The sequence below is a fragment of the Hemitrygon akajei genome, chromosome 6 (assembly GCF_048418815.1).
Source record: "Hemitrygon akajei chromosome 6, sHemAka1.3, whole genome shotgun sequence".
Taxonomy (NCBI): Eukaryota; Metazoa; Chordata; class Chondrichthyes; order Myliobatiformes; family Dasyatidae; genus Hemitrygon; species Hemitrygon akajei.
In genome coordinates this window covers 45,075,832-45,095,257 of record NC_133129.1, presented here as the reverse complement: position 1 = coordinate 45,095,257, position 19,426 = coordinate 45,075,832, and the positions used below count along the sequence as shown (strand labels likewise).

Genomic DNA, 19,426 nt, shown 5'->3' with positions numbered 1-19,426 from the left:
GATTTTGAACTCAGAGGCAAGTATTCCACATGCTTTCTTAACCACCCTATAAACCCATGTCACCACTTCTATGGAACAATGAACTAGACCCAAGATCTCTCTGCTCATCAACACTGTTAAGGGTCTTCCCCTTAATAGACTACTGTCGCCATACATTTGCCCTACCAAGGTGCAACACTTCACATTTGCTTGGGTTAACCCCATCTGCATTTCTCCACCCACAATTGCAACTAATCTATATTCTGCTGTATTATTTGCCAGCCATCTACACTATCCAGAACACTACCAATCCTCATATTATCTGCAAACTTACAAACCCACCCATGTACATTTTCATCCAGGTCATTTATATAAATCACAAACAGCAGAGGTCCTGTACAGATCCCTGCAGAACACCACTAATCATGGACATCCGACTAAAATAAGTCCCTTCAACCACCACCCTCTGTCAAGCTCTGAATCTAAACAGCCAATTCACCATGGATTCCATGCATCTTAATCTTCTGGATGGGCCTCCCATGAGGAGGCTTGTCAAACACCTTACTAAAATCCATGTAAACAACATCCACAGCTCTATCTTCATCAATCACCCTTGTCATCGCATCAAAAATCTCAATGAAGTTAGAAAGACACAACTTACCCAATACAAGGCCATGCTAGCTCTCTCTAATTCGGACATGGTTTTCCAAATGCTCATAAATAAAACCCCTAAGAAGTCTCTTCAGTAACTTACCTACCACTGACATGGGACTCACTAGTCTATAGTTTCAAAGATTATCCCTGGTTCCCTTCTTGAATAAAGCAACATCCACTAGTCCTCCAGCAATCTCTTCACTCGCCTCTCTCAATAACCTGGGTTATATCCCATCAGATCCCGGGGTCTTTTCCACTGTAATGCTCTTTAATAGACACAACACTATATTCTACTTTGAAATGCCCTAGCATATTAATGTTCTTCCACTGATCTCCCCATCCTCCAATTCCTTCTCCTTGTTAAACACTGATGTAAAGTACTCATTAAGGATCTCACCCACATCCTTCACATCAAAGCAAATGTTCCCCCCTTTATCACTGAGTGGTCCTACCCTCTCCCCAATTATCTCCTTGCTCCTGATGTATGTATAGAATGTCTTGGGATTCTCTCTAATCCTATTTGCCATGGCTCCTCTTTGCTTTCCTAAATCTGCTCTGGAGTTCTTGACTGGCTTCTTTATAATCCTCCAGGGCTGTGTTTGATTCTAGCTCCCTAACTTAATATACATTTCCTTTTTCTTCTAAATTTATCACTTCTCTTGACATCCGGGGTCCTCTTGCCTTGCCATCCCTGTTCTTTCTCCTAACTGGAACATGCCTGTCCTGTACTCTGTGCAATTGATCTTTAAACACCCCCCACATGTTTGATATGGACTTGCTCAAAAACAGCTGTTCCCAATGAACTCTCCCTAGTTCCTATCTAATATTCTTTTAACATTTACTCTGCTCCTGTTTAAGAACCACAACTGACAAGGCTAGGAGATAGGAAATGGAACTTTTTAATTAGCATAGACCAAATGGTTATCGACAGAGTTCTAGATTTCATAGAATGATAGACCTGTGAAGTATATAAACAGGCCACTTAACCAAATCATTCATGCTGACCAGCAGGAACCCTTCTGTGTTAACCCCACTGCCCAGAACTTAATCTACAGTTCTCTGTGCTTAACAAATCCAATTCATCTGCTTCACCTGGACACTTTTCAGATGATGTCAACTTCAACCGCTCTCAGCCAGTCCAATCCAGGTCTGGAAGTAGAGCAGACATTGTCTGAGTGGACAGAGACAGAGTGGTAATCTTGAGGCTTTAGCTGTTTGAGACTTCTGCGAAAAGAGGCTTCAGTTAGAGAAAGCAAAGAAAAGCTCTAGGTTAAGTTAATGGGGCTATTTACAGACCATCCAACAGTCCTAGGGATTTATGGGAACAAATCTGTAAAGCATCGCAGACTGTTGCAAGAAACCCAAGGTTGTTCCACATATTCACTGGGACCCCCATACTGTTAAAGGACTAGAGGGGATAGAGCTTGTCAAATCTGTTCAGGAAAGTTTCCTTCATCAGTGTGTAGAAGTCCCAATGACAGGGCATGTGATACTGGATGTACTATTAGGGAATGAGACAGACCAGGTGACAGAAGTTTGTGTTGGGAACACTTCGCATCCAGTGACCACAATGCCATTCATTTCAAAGTAAATATGTAAAGCAATAGGTCTGGTCTGCCGGTTGAGATTCTAAATTGGAGAAAGGCTAATTTGGATGGTATCAGAAATGATCTGGCAAGTGTGGATTGGGACTGGCTGTTTCCTGGCAAAGGTGGACTTGGAATGTGGGAGGCCTTCAAAAATTTTGAGAGTGCAAAGCTTGTACGTGCTTGTCAGAATAAAAGGCAAAAATAACAAATGTAGGGAACTTTGGTTTTCAAGAGATATTGAGGCCTTGGTTAAGAGAAAAAAGGAGGTACATTGCAGGTATAGGAAAGTAGGAGCAAATGAGGTGCTTATGGAGTACAAGAAATGCACGAGAACCCTTACAAAAGAAATCCAGAAGGCTAAAAAAAGGCATGAAGTTGTTGTAGCAGACAAGGTGAAGGAGAATCCTAAGGAATTCGACAGGTATGTTAAGAGCAAAAGGATTGCTAGGGACAAAATTGGTCCTCTTGAAGACCAGAATGATCATCCATGTGTGGAGCCAAAACAGATGGGGGAGATATTAAATGCATTCTTTGCATCCATATTTACTCAGGAGATGGACAAAGAGTCTACGGAAATGAGGCAAAGTGGCATCAATTTCATGGACTCAAATTGCAGATAAGGAGGTGTTTGCTGCCCTGAGGCAAATCATGGTGGATAAATCCCCAGGGCCTGACAAGGTGTTCCCTTGGACCCTACAGGAGGCAAGTGCTGAAATTGCTAGAGCCCTAGCAGAGATATTCAAAGCATCCTTAAGACAGGAGAGGTTCCAGAGAATTGAATGATATCTAATGTTGTTCCGCTGTTTAAAAAAGGCTCTAAAAATAATCCACGAAATAATAGGCTGGTGAGCCTGACATTGGTTGGGGCAAAGTTATTGGAAGGTTTTCTAAGGGATAGACATGGACTGATTAAGGATTTTCAGCATGGCTTTGTGCATGGCAAGTCATGTCTAACCAATTTTATAGAGTTTTTCGAGAAAGTTATGAGAAAAAAAGGCAAGTCAGTGAATGTTGTTTACATGGACTTTAGTAAGGTATTTGACAACGTCCCACTTGAGAGGTTCGTCAAGAAGGTTCAGTGGCTCGGCATTCAGGCCGAGGTAGCAAATTGGATTAGACATTGATTTTGTGGGAGAAGCCAGAGAGTGGTAGAGGAAGACTGCCTCTCTGACTGACGGCCTGTGACGTGCTGCGCCACAGGAATCAGTCCTTTATTGTTTGTTATCTATATCACTGCTCTGGATGATAACGTGGTTAACCGGATCAGCAAATTTGTGGATGACACCAAGATTGGGGGATGTCGTGGACAGTGAGGAAGGCTATCATGATTTTCAGAGGGATCTGCATCAGCTGGAAAAATGGTAGATGGAATTTTTGTGAGGTTTTGCACTTCAGTAGGACCTGCCAGGGTAGGTCTTACACAGTGAACAGCAGAAGTGTGGTAGAACGAAGGGGTCTGGGAAACAGGTACATAATTCATTGAAAGTGGTGTCTCAAATAGATAGGGTCGTAAAGAAAGCTTTTGGCACAATGGCCTTCATAAATCAATGTATTGAGTTCAGGAGATGGGATATTATGTTGCAATTGTATGAGAAGTTGGTGAGGTCTAATTTGAAGTATTGTGTGCAGTTTTGGTCACCTACCTACAGGACAGATGTAAACAAGGTTGTAAGAGTGTAGAGAAAATTTACAAGGATGTTACAAGGATATAACTCTGGAGGACCTGAGTTTATAAGGAAAGATTGAATAGATTTGGACTGTCTTCTTTGAAAGGAGATTTGATAGAGGTGTACAAAATTATGAGGGGTATAGATAGGGTAAATGCAAGCAGGCTTTTTCCACTGAGGTTGGGTGGGACTACAACCAGAGGCCATGGGTTAAGGATGAAAGGTAAGAAGTTCAAGGGGAACATAAGGAGAAACTTCTTCATTCAGAGGGGCTTGAGAGTGTAGAATAAGCTGCCAGCACAAGTGAACCATTTGAACTCAATTTCAATGTTAAGTGAAGTTGGGCTAGGTACCTGGAGGGTAGGACTATGGTCAATGCGAGTAAGCAGTTTAAATGGTTTCAACTTGAACTAGATGGGCCAAAGGGCCTGTTTCTGTGCTGTACTTCTCTATGACTCTGACTCTAAGGTCTCCTTGATCTCTTTTCTGAACATTTTCCCTTTACATTAAACCAATCTTCTCTGGTTTTATCTACGACTGATATGGGAAAAGTTTCCAGTAGTCTACACTATGTATATCCCTGATAATTACCCAATGAATATCCCTCATAATTTTATGTACCTCAATCACATTCCTTCTTAAGCTCTTCCATTCCAAGGAGAGCTTCTCCAATCTCCTCTCAGAAGTGAAATGTTCCATCCCAGGAGATATCTGGTAAATTTCCTCTGCACTGCCTCCAGCAATATTTTATTTTGTTTTATTTGGGGATACAGAGCAGAACAGACTTTTCAATCCCACCTATTGCCCAGCAATCCACCTATTTAACTCCAGCTTAATCACAGGACAATTTTCAATGACCAATAAACCAACTGACAGGAAGATCTTTGGACTGTGAGAAGAAACTAGAGCACCCGGAGGAAATCCACAAAATCACAAGGAGAATGTACACATGCCTTACATATGGCACTGGAATTGAACTCAGAACTCTGATGGCCCGAGCAGTAATAGTGTCGCACTAACTGCTGCACTCCTGTGGCACCCCTCCCTTTTTATACCTCGCTGAACTATCACATCATTCCTATACCTCGGCGACTAGAACTGCGTTCAGCATTCCAGCTGAGGCCTAACCAAGATTTTATATAAAGTTGGAGTATTCTTACTTCCGTATTTGATACCCGGACTAATGAAAGCCCACATTTTGTTATCTTCCTCACCACACTATTTAATCAGTGCAGAATTCTGGCCTCCTAATCTAAAAGCGACATGAAATGAGTCCTGTGAGGCTTCACTGGACTCACTTCACAGAACCAGGAATAGGCAGTTGATTTCAGAGGTAAAGAAAACATTCTTCCTTCGATGTGGTGAACCTTTGTAATTCTCTTATCCCTGAGGACCCTGATGAGTTAGCCATAGAGGGAATAAAACACTGAAAGGTCTCCTTCTCTGAAGGGTATTAGTGAACCAGATGGGATCATTTTCGGTTGGTCATTATTTTTGTTATCGTTCTAGATAGGTATTGTTTATTTAATTTAAATTTCCTGCCTGGTTTGGTGGAGTTTGCATTCCAACTTCTGGATCAATAGTGAAGGGTTTATCTGCCATTCCAGGAGACTTATCATTATACTTGCAGACCTTGTGTGCTTTAGTGCACCCTGAGCATGGTCTGAACTGATGGAAACTACTTCGGAAAAATAAAGAGAGCATGTCTTATGAGGACAGATTGAGCGCGCTAGGACTTTTCTCTTTGGAGTGAAGGAGGATGATAGGTGAATTGATAGAGGGGTACAAGATGATCAGTGGCAGAAATCACTAATATGGGGGGCATAATTTTAAAGCAAATGTAGGGAAGTATAGGGGAGGGATGCCAGAGGTAAGTTTTAACACAGAGAGTGGTGAGTGCATGGAATACCCTGCCAGGGTGTTGGTTGAGGCAGATATATTAGGGACATTTAGGTACATGGATGATAGAAAAATAGTCAAAAGATCAGCACAACCTCAATGGCATAAAGACCTGTACTGCTGTGTAATGTTCTATGTTCCATAATGAGGGCTTTAAATTTTTCATTCTAAAATATTTGAACGAAATGTACCTCCATTCCTAATCCAGTCAATGGGCATCAAGAGGAAAACATTCCAATGGCTGTAGACGTAGCTGCCTCTGTGGAGGATGCTGTGAATCATCGTCGCGGGCTGTGTCCTAAGGCCACACATCTTCAGCAGCTTCATCAGTGACCTTCCATCCATCATAAGGTCAGGAACAGGGATGTTCATTGATGATTGTACAGTGTTCAATTCCATTTGCAAACCTTCGGCAGACAAAAATGTCTACACCTCTATTGCAGCAGGTGTTAGACATCATAGTGTGTCATGTATACTGATGTATAATGGTGCCTGGCAATAGCCATCACCCCCTAAAGTAAGTCACACTACCTACACATAACATTCAATGGCACTACCAAAGTTCAAAAATTCAAAGTTTATATATACAATATATCACCATATACAAAGCTGAGATTTGTTTCTTTGCAGGCATACCCAATAAATCCAAAAACCATAACAGAATCAATGGAAGACCACACCCAACATAATAGAAAAACAACCAATGTACAATAGACAACAAATAGTGCAAATACAAAGCAAACAAAAAGAAATAATAACAATGAATAAATAAGCAATAAATATTGAGAACATGAGTGAAGAGTCCTTGAAAGAGAGTCCATAGGTTGTGGGAATAGTCCCAGACCTTCAACATCATATAGGTCACCACTAACTAGACACCCAATGGGATATGGTACAGAAGTCCTGTGTGAAGCTAGGTATCTAGAGGAACATGACCCAACTCCAGACACCATAAATCTCTTCCAGTAGTACGGATACTGTCAGAGTTCTCTCCATCTCCCTGGGTGAGTACATTTCCAACAATACTGAAGCTTGATGCCACCCAGGACAAAGCAGAAAGGACATTGGCAACTTATTCACCATCCCAAACATTCATTCCTTCCACAACCAATGCACAGTGTGGATGTATCAACTACAGAATTCACAATATGTTGGAGATATTCCAATGATACCCAGATTACCACAACTGAATAAATGAAGGTTACTGATCTAAGCTTCTTTGGTATCATCTCTGCCACCAAGGCTGACAAAACTTCCACGATCATCACGATCATAGGAGTACTATTGTCTGCAGGTTCCCCTCAAGGCTGCACACAAACCTAACCTGGAAGGATATCACCAGTTTTTCATCACTGCTGGTTCAAAATCCTCAATAGCAGTACTGGTACCACCATCAAGAGCAATTAGGCATGGGTAATAAACACTGGCCCAGCCAGCGAGCAGGTCCCAATAAGTAAATATATGAAGCACAGATACACATTAAATTTATGGGGTGAATTTTGCAATTACTAATTTTATATTTTTTACATCTAGTATTAATACGGATTATTCCCAAACTGAAAATAGTACTTCTAGAAGCAGGGCATAGAATGATATTGTGCTCATTCTCAAAAATGCCTTGCTCGTGTGGCTCTATTCCAGTTCTCAAATAAAGTCCCTTGGGACAACCCCCAGTGAGATGATTTATTATTACTGAACAAGATGTTTGGTGCAGTGAACCAAAAGACACTTGAAGCAAAATTAGAACAATTCCAAATTGGCGACAGAGGAGAGATTTCAATATATTTCCCTGTGATACCACAAATTCAGGTTTGGAGGAAGTACACTGAGGCCCTTCATTGGCTGAAGTCAACCATGGATGTTGCATCCCAGCTGTTTACATGATACACGAGTCAAGGCAGGATGATATGGAGAGAAAACTGTGACCCATGCAGCAGGTCCACCTCCACCCCACACATCTGATGAATCCGAAGGAACGGCAAAGACCGACACAGTTTGGCATCAGCAGTGTCGCAGGAGTTGCTAGTCAGAGTTGAACTCAACATAGGACTGCCTTAGGGACTCCAGATCTGGATTTTTCCTCGGGGTTTACTCCCGAAGCCTTCCCAGTGAGTGGGTAAAGCTGCGAGGCAGTGGAGGTTTGAGATTAGTTCTCCTTCTTCTTGATGAGCTGCCAACCACAGATGATGAGCCACAATTTCCCTAGACACCAGTAACCCCTCTTTGGATAATACCTGGCTGTAACAGCCTTAATGAACTTAAGGAATATAAATGTGAATGAAAATAAACCACACATACTAGCAAACCAATACTCAGGCCCACTTTCCATCCAAGAGAACGTTGGACAATTTACACTTCTTAGAGATGAGAGCAATGCAAATATATCGGATAAATTTAATGTCAGCCATAGGCAGGGTTTGTGCAATGGGCTAAAGCTATGGGAAAGACAAATGCCTCCAAGCTAATATTGCATTAAAGAATGCAGCTGGCATGATGGTGCAGCAGTTAGCATTGTTGCCTCACATCACCGGAGACCTGGGTTTGAACTTGACTTTGCATGATGTCTGTATGGAGTTTGCACGGTTTCCCTGCGCCTGTATTTGGGCAGCACAGCAGAGCAGCAGTCAGTGCGAAGTTTCACCGCACCCAACTGTGAGATCAATTCCCACCACTGTCTGTACGTTCTCCCAGTGACCACGCATGTTTCCTTCGGATGCTTCGGTTTCCTCCCACATTCCAGAGACATCGAGCTCATGCTAGGGTTAGTGAGTTGTGGGAATGAAATGTTGATGCCGGATGTGGGGTGATACTTGCCCAGTATAATCCTCACTGAATTGATCTGAGGCAAACCTTCAATGTTTCGATATACATGTGACAAATAGAGCTAATCTTTAATCTCTCTTTTATTTCTAGGAAGCAAAAGAGACATTTAAGATTTCCTCTCACATTGCAATAAAAAGTATCAGTAAGTGCACTGTCCTCTGTAAATTTCCTCTGAGTCATAGAGTTATACAGCACTGAAGCTGGCCCCTTGGACCAGTCAGTCCATTCCAGCCAAGCTAGCCCCATTTAGCCCAAAACCTTTAGCATCTTTCCAATCCATGTACCTGTTCAACTTTCTTTTAAATGTTGTTCTTGTACTTGTCTCAGCAACTTCCTCCAGCAGCTTATTCCACATAGATACCATCCTCCGTGAAAAAAGTTGCTCCTCGAGTTCCTATTAAATTTTTCCCCTTTCTCTCTAAACCTATGCCCTCTAGTTCTTGAATCCTATTTCCACTTGGCATAATTTACCTATTATTATTAAATTATTTATGGTTTATATTGCTATAGTTCTACACTATTCTTGGTTGGTGCGACTGTAACAAAACCCAATTTCCCTCAGGATCAATAAAGTATGTCTGTCTGTCTGTCTGTCTGTCTGATTCCCCAACTCGGGAAAAAAAGCCTCTAGGACCATTATGATTTTCTCCACCTCCATAGGATCAGATCTCAGTTTCCTACAATCTAAGGAATAAAGTCCCTTATATCCTCTTTGACAAATGGTGTCACTTGACTATATACTTTAGTTCAAGTTTTATAGGCACTTGTTTTCTTATCTTACTCTCTGTTCTCTGCTCCCTGCATTGTTAGTGGTTAAAACTTTCAACACAAAACAGGAGAGAACATTGCTTGATTTTCTGTTTAGCTTTGAAGCTTAATCAAAACTTCCAATGCAAAATGTGATACTTCTTCAACTCCAAAAGTTTCCATCAATATTATAAACAGAGAACTTTTGAGAAGTCAATCCTAGCCAATCTCTCTGGCGTTCCACAATCTTTAGTTCCAAGCATTTTATTAAAACAGGGTCTACTTTAGAATCAAATTTGTTAGCAAACCAATGGCCACTCTGAAGGAGCCACCTGAGCTCAGCAGAACCATAGATGCAGGTGCTGCGGCGGTGAGTTCCAGTGCAAGGTGGGTATAACATCTCCTCGAGGTAGCTCCACTTCACCAGCCGCGTCTTACTTTGCATATCAGTCACTTCAGCTCCGGACCTGGGGAGCTCACCTGGTACTCCCGGCACTCGTACCATACTCGCCCAGAAGTGCTCATCCGGTGAGTACGTATCTGCAGACCATGCAAGGAAATCTTTGGCTACTATGCTGTTATTAATGTATTTGACAAAGTCATAACTTAAGACAAAGTAGGCACTGCCGGTGAACATTTCAATGCCATGGGGGGCAGGATCCTTCTTGATGTCTGTTTGCACTAGATTGCTTCCAAACTCAAACAAGGTATTTTGAAACTCGTAGTGAAATGTAAATCGCTCTTGCTTAGTGGCAGTGGGTTTCATCGACTCCAACATGTTCGCCCCATTCAGCTTCTTCAGTTCAGATACCAGTTCTAAGTTGGATCGCAATGGCAAATCTTGGCCACACAAATTGATAACATACTTCCACCGGACAGAGGAGTTGAGAAGATCCGAAAAGCAATTGAGATCTGCTTGGAGCCTGGAGATATGAGTGTAGTACACCAACTCTATCTTGGTTGCAATGAATACGTTTGGTAAACACCTGGCTAAATTATCCATGGCAGTTTTGAAAGATTTTGAGGATTTCTGGTCATAATGAATACAATATATATTTTGGGGCACATAAATCATTTTCAGCAACCTTTCCACCATAATGGCATCTTTATGAACAACCAGAGAAAATGCCAAGGGATACTCCTGCTCCTCCTCTGTGGTCAACTTATAATGGTATCCTCTATGGTGAAGGTATTGGGCACAATTTGATGTCATCAACTCCACGTCTTCATCTTCCAAATCAACAATCCTACCCTTGCGTATTTCTAATGTTTTTCCCACCTCTACTGGGTTGTAATTGTAGATTTCCGTGCAATTTATCTCAATCTTTGACTGCAAGCACTTGACATTCTTTCTATTCCACACAAGTGAAGAGGTACTCAGGAGAGGTTCTACTAGCCAAGTTTTCTGCAAGTCTCTGCCTACATAATTGTGACAGAGTATTAAGAGGCCCAGCGGAGCAACAGCTAAAAGCAGCCAAAGCATCTTCTTCAGATGATTTCTTCTAGTGGAAAACCTGAAATGCATTCTGCAAAACACAGAAAGCCCAATGTCAGCACAAACAAATGTGGATGTCATTTAGAACATAATAAAATCACAGGGAGTAGGCCATGTGGTCCCACAAGCCCACTCCATCATTTAATGGGATCATGACAAATCTGATCTTGGCTTTATTTCACCTTTCCAGTCATTTCCCCATAATCCTTGACTCCTTCGTAACACGAAAAACAGTCTCAGCTTTGAATATACTCAATGATTCAGCTTCTGTTGCTCTTTATATTACAGAATTCCAAAGATTCACAACTTTTGGAGAGAAGAAATTCCTCTTCACCTCCATTTTAAATGGGCTACCCTTAACATTGAAATGTAGTTCTGCATTGTCTCACTCAGAAAGTGATCTTACATAAAACTATTCATAAAATATTTTCTTACAAGGTTGAAAGCAAACATGAAATTATATAGTCATAGAAAAGTGCACCAATGAACACAAGGCAGGTAAAATCTGTGGTTCTCCCTCAAGCTGGCCTCACTATTATTTTACATTTGCAATTTGGGGACAACAGGGATGGCCAGGGTTTATTGTACCTTTCTAACTGCCCTGGCAAAGTACTTGTTCAGTCACAAATTGTTGAGCTGGTGACTGAGGCATTACAATTCATCAGTTTGATCCAACCCAGACTCACATTATTTAGGTTGGATAGTAGCACAGGTTTTAGCAGGGATAAGAGACAAAAGAATGTAAGTATAAATCTGGAACCAAGCTATCCCACAATGTAGTGATGCAATGATACTTAATTAATATTCCTGCTTACTCTTTCACGTTGTCGTCTTGGGTTTCTGGTTAATTGTAAACTCACAAAGTTGATTGTGGATATTCACTGATAATTACATCTAGCTTGTTTGTTTGGAATGTGGGTGTCATGGCCAAAACCAGCATTTACTGTTCATCCTTGATTGCCTTTCAGAAGGAGTCAATGGGATGTTTACTTGAATTGTGACAGAGTTTTAATAGGCACTTCTAATGAAGGCTGTCCTATAGTACTGTAAGAACCAGGAACAATGAAGGGCCTGTGAATTATTTGCAGATGAGAGTGACTTATGACTTGGAGAGGGACCATCTGGGGGTGCTCTTGCCAAGAACCTGCTGCCCTTATCATTCTTAGGGGTAAACATTATGGAGGCATGGGCACTGTAGTCAAAGTAGCCAAGCTGAGTAACTGCACTTTGTAAATGATAAACACAGCAGTTGCTGGACACTAAAGGTGGAGAGAATGAATGTCTAAGGTGGTAGATTGGGTCCCAAATAATTTTCCAATAAACAATCTGTTAGTGGAGCTCAGCAGGTTGAGCAGCATCTTTAGGAATAAAGGAATTGTTGACATTTTGGGTCAAAGTCCAGCATCAGGATTATGTTGCCCTGGCTGGTGTCAAGCTTCTTGAGTGCCTGACAGGTGCCTTGCAGATGGTAGAGAGACTTCATGAGTACTATTGGGTATCCAAGCTCTGGCCTATTCATGATGCCCTGGTATTTATATGGCTGGTCTGAGTCAGCTTCTGGTCAATGGTAATCCGAAGGTTATTGATGGTGGTAGACTTTGCAATGGTAATGAGGTTGAATGTCAAGGATAGGTGATTAGATACTTCTGATTCAAGATGGTTGCTGCCCAGGCACTTTTGTAAGGTGAATGTCACTTTCCAATAATCAAACAAAGCCTAAATGTTGTCCAGGTCTTGCTATACGCAGGCAAGAAATGCTTCATCTCTTGCAAAGTTGAGAATTGAATTGAAGTGCATATCACTGGTGATTGTCCCCATGCCTGAACTTATGGCATGATTTCCATGAGGAATAATTCCAACCATTAGTGTTTTCCCCTCAACACCCAATAATTTCCTTTTTGCTTGCCCTCTTTGGTATCACACTCAATCAATTTTGGCAGTTGCACTCAGCTCACCTCTAGAATTTCTAGTTTAAGATGGTGTTGGTAAACCTCAGCGACTATTTATCAGTGGCAAACAAAACAAAGGAAACAACTAAATACTTTATTAATAACACCATTCAAACTCATACTCAAATTCAATTCAAACCTTTTCTGGAAAATGATCACTGCTAACAATAGCCTATAACTTCCCTTCTGAAGTTGAGCTTTTGAACTTCCTGTTCAACCTGTAATAACTCTGTTCATTTTTGCGGTTTGAGCTAAAGTCTCAAAGGTGCAGGACAGATGTGGCGCGGCAAATAGAGACTGAGTCATGGTGGCGGGGGGCCCAGGCCAGAGAGTGGGGAATGAGCCAATGTTTGCCCATTGCTGGAGTGGGCCAGGAGGCAATTTGATGTGGCAGAACCAAGGCAAGGCAAGCAGAGGAGAGGCAGAGCTGAGGCAGAAGCCGAGAGTGAGGAGAGATTGAGGTTTCATCAATTTAAGCACCAGGCCAAATTGGAAAGGTCGGGGGCGGACCAAATTGAGGTGGCGGGGCATCAGCCCTAGGGGTATAGAAGTGGCAGGGCCCAGGTCTAACCCGAGGAGTGATCCAAGGTTTGGACAATTTAAGTGCAAAGGTCAGGGTGTTGGGACTGCGGACAAGGGATGGGCTGGTTCTACTCGCTGCTCCACAACGTTCACTTGGCTCTCCACTGAACTGAGGCTGGGGCCTGCTCCGGCTGCAGAGATGCCCGACTTCGAGTCTGTGGACTCACTTTTGTAACACTTCAGTTCTGAATGCTATTTGCTTACTTTTATTGTTTGCACGATTTGCTTTCTTTCTCTCTGCACATTAGGTGTTTTTTAAAAAAATGGGTTCTATTGAGTTTCTTTGTTTCACGAAGAAAATAAAATCTGCAGATGCTGGAAACCCAAGCAACACACACAAAATGCTGGTGGAACTCAGAAGGCCAGGCAGCATCTAGCAAAAGAGTACAGTCAACGTTTCGGGCTGAAACCCTTCGGCAGTTTCTTTGTTTTGCGGCTGCCTATAAGGAGACAAATCCCAAGCTTGTATAAAGTAGACACACTTAGATAATAAATGTACTTTGAACTTTGAACCTGCTGAAGTCTGGAATTGAATTGTCCTGCAAAACCCAGACTAGGCCTCTAAAAGCAGATTATGTCTTACTGATAGGATTGCCCATGACAGCTTCCTTCAATTTGCTAATGGTATAGCGTAGATTGATTAGATGGCAATTGTTATTAGTTGGTGTTTGTCCCAGGATTCCCTGGTTGACCTTCTGCGTTATTAGGTGATGTTAATGTAACTACACTGGTATAGATTGATTAGACACAAGTTTAATTCAAGTATAAAGGTCCTTTTTCTTCAGCCCTTTACCTCTTCCACCTATCACCTCCTAGCCTCTTGCTTTATCCCCTCTCCCCCAACCAAGTCCTTCACCCTCAACTGGTTTCATCTATCAGCTTCTGCTCCTTCTTCTCCCCCACTTTCTTATTCTGGCTTTTTCCCCTTCCCCTGATGAAGGCTCTCAGCCCAAAACATCGGCTGTTTATTGTCCTCCATAGATGCTGCCCGACCTGCTGAGTTTCTCCAACATTTTGTGTGTGTTGTTTTAAATGTCTTCCCTGTCACCCTGAATTCATTTCAGAGGCTCCAACCTGGGTCCCGCACGCAAACTCCATTACAAAGAAAACATGAGGAAGTAGAGTATGTGAAGATTCAGCATGTCATCTAAAAGTCTGATAAACTTCTATGCATGTGTGGTGGAGAGTATATTGACCGGTTACATCATGACCTGGTATGGAAATGCTAATGCTCTTGTATAAAAAAGCCTAGAAAAACTAGTGGGTACGGCCCAGCCCATCATGGGTAAAGCCCTCCCCACCATTGGACACCTCTACACGGAGCACTGTTGTAGGAAAGCAGAATCCATCATTCAGGTCTCCCACCATCCAGGCCATGCGCTCTTCTCAGTGCTGCCATCAGGGAAATGGTATAAGACCCTCAGTACCCACACCACCAGGTTCAAGAACAATTATTACTCCACAACCATTAGGCTCTTGAACCAGAAGGGATAACTCCACTCAACTTTACTCCCCCTTAAACGAACTGTCCCCACAACCTCTGGACTCACTTTCAAGGACACTTCATCTCATGCTCTTGATATTTATTGCTTATTTATTTATTATTTTTTTCTCTCTTTTTATTTATTTGGACAGTTTGTTGTCTTTTGCACATTGGTTGTCTGTCCTGTTGGATGTGGTTTTTCATTGATTCTATTGTGTTTCTTGTAATTACTGTGATTGCCTGCAAGCAAATGAATTTGCATATGATTGCATATGGGTGATTATATGTACTTTGATCAGACATTTACTTTGAACTTTGAATATGTGGCCTCCAGTTCCATACGCCCCTGTCCCAGGAACAATAATTTATCTGCCCCATCTATGTTCCTCAAATGTTCATATAACTCTATGAAGTCACCCCTCAGCCTCCTATGAACCAATGAGAATAAACCCAGCCTATCCAACACAGCCCTCCAGTGGAGGTAAGGTCATGGTAAATATCTTCGGCCTCCGCCACATCCTTCCTATAGAGCATATATGTCAAACTCAAGGCCCGCGGGCCAAATCCGGCCCGCGGTGGAATTATCTTTGGCCCGCGAGATAATATCTTATTACTATTAAAGCTGGCCCCAGTAATCGAAGCGCCTATGGCGTATGATATGGCTAATGCTGAGTTTATTCAGGTACCAGGTTTTCAGGGTTTTTAGTGTTTATTCGGCAGTCTTCATAAGAAACGGAATTTGTAAAGTGAAACACTTTGTAGTTATAGCAGAGACTGAGACACATGAGAGCAGGCTGAAAAAATGGAGGCAACGAAAGCTGCGTTCGCACGCGTCCGACTGATCCGGCCCGCATGAAGCTGCATTTTGCTCAATCCGGCCCGTGACCTAAAATGAGTTTGACACCCCTGCTATAGAGTAATGACCAGAACCACCATACACACTACTCTAAATGCAGTATTTTGTACAGTTTTAGCATGATGTCTCAATACATACTCATTGTCTCTGCCCATATGAGTAAGCATACAAAAATGCTTCCTTCCATATACCTGTGTGGCACTCCCAGGTCGTCCTGGACCTTGGACTTGCAGCCCAGGATCAACACCCATAACGTCCCTGCATTTGTACTATTTGGACTCCGTTCATTGACATTGATATTTGTTTGGCAAATGGAAATTTCAAATGTACCGAACAAAACCCGTTTTGATTTCTGAAGCACCTCCCTCCCCAGACTCTTGAGCGCAGCCACCTACACCCTTCTCTGCTACTCTGACTCGATCTGAGATGATTCAGTTGTCGGGATATATTATGGTATTGGGAAATCGGTTTATCTGTCGAGTATGAAGTAAGAAAACACGAGATTGCGAAGTGGCTTCAGCAAGATAAATATTATCATTAATGGCAAAACTGTCTTTGCGTTCAAAGGCCAACTCGCGCTTTAACTCGCCTTTGAGAGATTTTATACATTTCCATGCAGTTAAAATGAGACTTTAAACTTAGAGTTTTCCAATGTGTGCGCTGGGCTGAAGTGAGGATTGCAGATACAGTGTGACTGATTTCTAATAAAGGGCAAGTAGAAACATTTCTTGGACCCGCTAGACTCGACTCAACAGTATTTTTCCATAAGTGGTGTAACCTGTATAATGTACCCTGTTATTTCTCACTGCCTGTCATAGACACACACACACACACTCACACACACACTCGCACACACACACACACACTCGCGCGCACACACACACACACACTCGCGCACACTCGCACACACACACACACTCGCACACACTCACACACACACACACACACACACACACACACACACACACACACACTCACAGATACAGATACACGTAACATGCTTGAATTGGATAGCACACACAGGACTCAACTGAATGGAATTTAAAAATTACAAACTGCGGATACTGTACTGGAAATAGCTGATACACTATTCTTGTCACAAATGTTACCAACCCCAAAGAGTGCTTCTAACACAACAAGAGAAAATCTGCGGATGCTGGAGTGCTTCTAACATGCTGTTTTTTAAACTATTAGGGTTAAGGTGGCTCCAACTGAGGGCGCTTTAGCCGAACACCACATAGTTCCCATCTGTACAAGTTTTCGCTGAGACTTGGGCAAAAAGCAAGATCCAAGGTCGGGGAGTTTAGTCGCTATGGGTAATTATTTGATTCTTCACTTTTAGGAAGTGATTTCAGCCAAAACTGTTACACAGGCTACTCTCGTCAGTTCACTGCGCGCTCCCCACGCACTCCGCACCCCTACATTACCGAACAGGGCTGCCGCCGGAATAACTTACGGACGAAGCGATGAGGGACGGACGCTCTGAGAGAGTAAAAGAAGGAAATGAGTTACGGATCCCGAGTGCATGCGGCGGTGCAGTCCACGCTCCGAGCTGCCGACTTGCGGAACACCGAGGCCGGGCGAAACTTCTCCAGTTGGTTGTCAGAGCACACTCACTGGCACTGCCGTGTGTGGCTTGATCACGTCACGCAGTTACAGATAGTGTGACCAGATATAGACATTCTTGAAACAAGTGAACACGAGCTGGGCGTGTTGGAAAAGTGTTTGCTGTTAACCTGAGAGGTTAAACCCGAGTTAATACCCGTCAGACACTCGCTTGCCGGTCGTCATATACATTAACAGCCTGGAGATGAACTGATATTACTAGCAATGATAAGGTTGCGTTGTTGCTTGTGAGGAGGAAATAAATGGATATAGATTCTTGTGTTTAAGATATTGACAAGTTGGTTAGGTGGGCAGAGAAATGGAATTCAGTGTTGACAATGAGAGCTGCTAAATATTGGGAAAACTAATAAGGCGATGATATACGTAGAATAGGAACAATGCGATCTTGGTGTAAGGTCCATATAAACCTGAAGACCGCAGCAATGGGAGAGAAGCTGGTTAAGGGATATCTGTCTTCATTAGCCGGGGCTTGGAGCATTAGAGCAGGAAGGTTATGATACACCAATTGCGATTATAACAAAGTGGATGCAGAAGAGAAGTTGGGAAGGTGTGATAAGCGATATAGGATATGGAGAAGTGTAAAGTAGAAAGGATAAGCCTATCAAAAGTAGTGGTTACAACCCAGTCCACCATGGGTAAAACCCTCCCCATCATTGAGAACATCAAGGAGCGCTGTGGCAGGAAAGCGGCATCCATCATCAGGGACATCCGCCATCTAGGCCACGCCCTCTTCTTGCAGATGTCATCAGGAAGGAGGTACTGCAACCTTAGGTCCCACACCACCGGGTTCAGGAACAGCTATTAACCCTCAACCATCAGGCTCCTGAACCAGAGGGGATAACTTCACTCACCCCATCACTGAACTGTTTCCACAACCTTGAAAGTCACTTTCAGGACTTTTCATCTCAGGTTCTCAGCATTTATTGCTTGTTAATTTATTATTATTAACTTAATTTTTTTGTATTTGCCCTGTGTTATACCATGAAGACCATCTTCATGATGGTAGATGTCAGAGCCACCGGGTGGTTGTCATTAAAGCACATTACCTTGTTTTTCTTTGGTATCAGGATGATAGTGATCCTCTTAAAGCAGGTGGGAATCTCAGATTCAAGCATGGAAAGATTAAAAGCATCTGCAAATACCCCACCAGCTAATCTGCACAGGATCTAAGGACATGGCCAGGGACACCATCTAGGCCAGTTGCTTTCTGTTCAGTATTGGTATTGGTTTCTTAACATCACATGCAGTAAGATGCGGTGAAAAACTTGATTTGTATACTGTTTCGACAGGTCAAATTATTACACGGTGCATTGAGGTAGAACAAGATAAATAATAACATTGCAGAATAAAGAGAAAAGGCCACAGAGAAAGTGCAGCCCAGGTAAACAATAAGGTGCAAAATCATAGCAAAGTAAATGCTGAGGGCAAGAGTCCACCTTATTGTACGCGAGGTCCACTCAAAAGTCTGATAACAATGGGATAGAAACTGTCTTTGGGCCTGGTGGTATCTTCTCTTAAGGCTTTTGTATCTTCTGCCTGATGGGAGGTGGGAGAAGAGTGAGTGTCCAGGCTGGGTGGAGTCTTTGATTATGCTGGCCACTTCACTGAGGCAGTATAGATAAAGTCCATGATTTTCCTGATGTGCTGAGCTGTGTCCACAACTTTCTGCAGCTTTTTGCAGTCATGTGCAGAGCAGTTGCTATCCCAAGCCTTTATGCATCCAGATTGCTGCAGTCCATGATGCAACAATATAAATTGGGGATATGCCAAATTTCTTTAGCCTCTTAAGGAAGCAGAGACACTGGTGAGCACTCTTGGCTGTGATATTGGACCAGCACAGGCTATTGGTGATGAGTACACTAAGGAACATGAAGCTCTCAACCTCAACACTGCTGATGCAGACAAGATCACGTGCACTGCCACCCTTTATGAAGTCAATGGCCAGATACTTCGTTTTCTTTCGTTCTGCAGATTCACTCTCCAGAAGACTGATCTTACATCGGCAACAGTGATTGTGGGTTCAGGTGCATTTGAAACTGCCAGGGTGGTGACATATTCAATCACCTTCTGCTTAAAA

At 42.6% G+C, this 19,426-nt stretch overlaps 1 protein-coding gene across 1 annotated transcript; it reads right to left on the bottom strand.

Moving 5' to 3' along the window:
* Positions 1 to 6,350: 6,350 nt before the first annotated feature.
* Positions 6,351 to 17,336, bottom strand: LOC140729026 (beta-1,3-galactosyl-O-glycosyl-glycoprotein beta-1,6-N-acetylglucosaminyltransferase 4-like). Its single transcript, XM_073048288.1, has 2 exons — positions 17,180 to 17,336; positions 6,351 to 10,884 (listed from the first exon to the last, which is right to left on the bottom strand). Exons 1-2 carry the CDS (start codon positions 17,248 to 17,250, stop codon positions 9,522 to 9,524), a joined length of 1,434 nt encoding a protein of 477 aa, XP_072904389.1. The 5' UTR covers positions 17,251 to 17,336; the 3' UTR covers positions 6,351 to 9,521.
* Between the last annotated feature and the right edge of the window lie 2,090 nt (positions 17,337 to 19,426).

Excerpts from the sequence above, each read along its gene's own strand:
- LOC140729026 (XM_073048288.1), bottom strand. The coding sequence starts at position 17,250 with ATGCACTCGGGATCCGTAACTCATTTCCTTCTTTTACTCTCTCAGAGC. Across the intron at positions 10,885-17,179 it reads CGTCCCTCATCGCTTCGTCC|AATGCATTTCAGGTTTTCCA; the intron begins GTAAGTTATTCC and ends TGTGTTTTGCAG.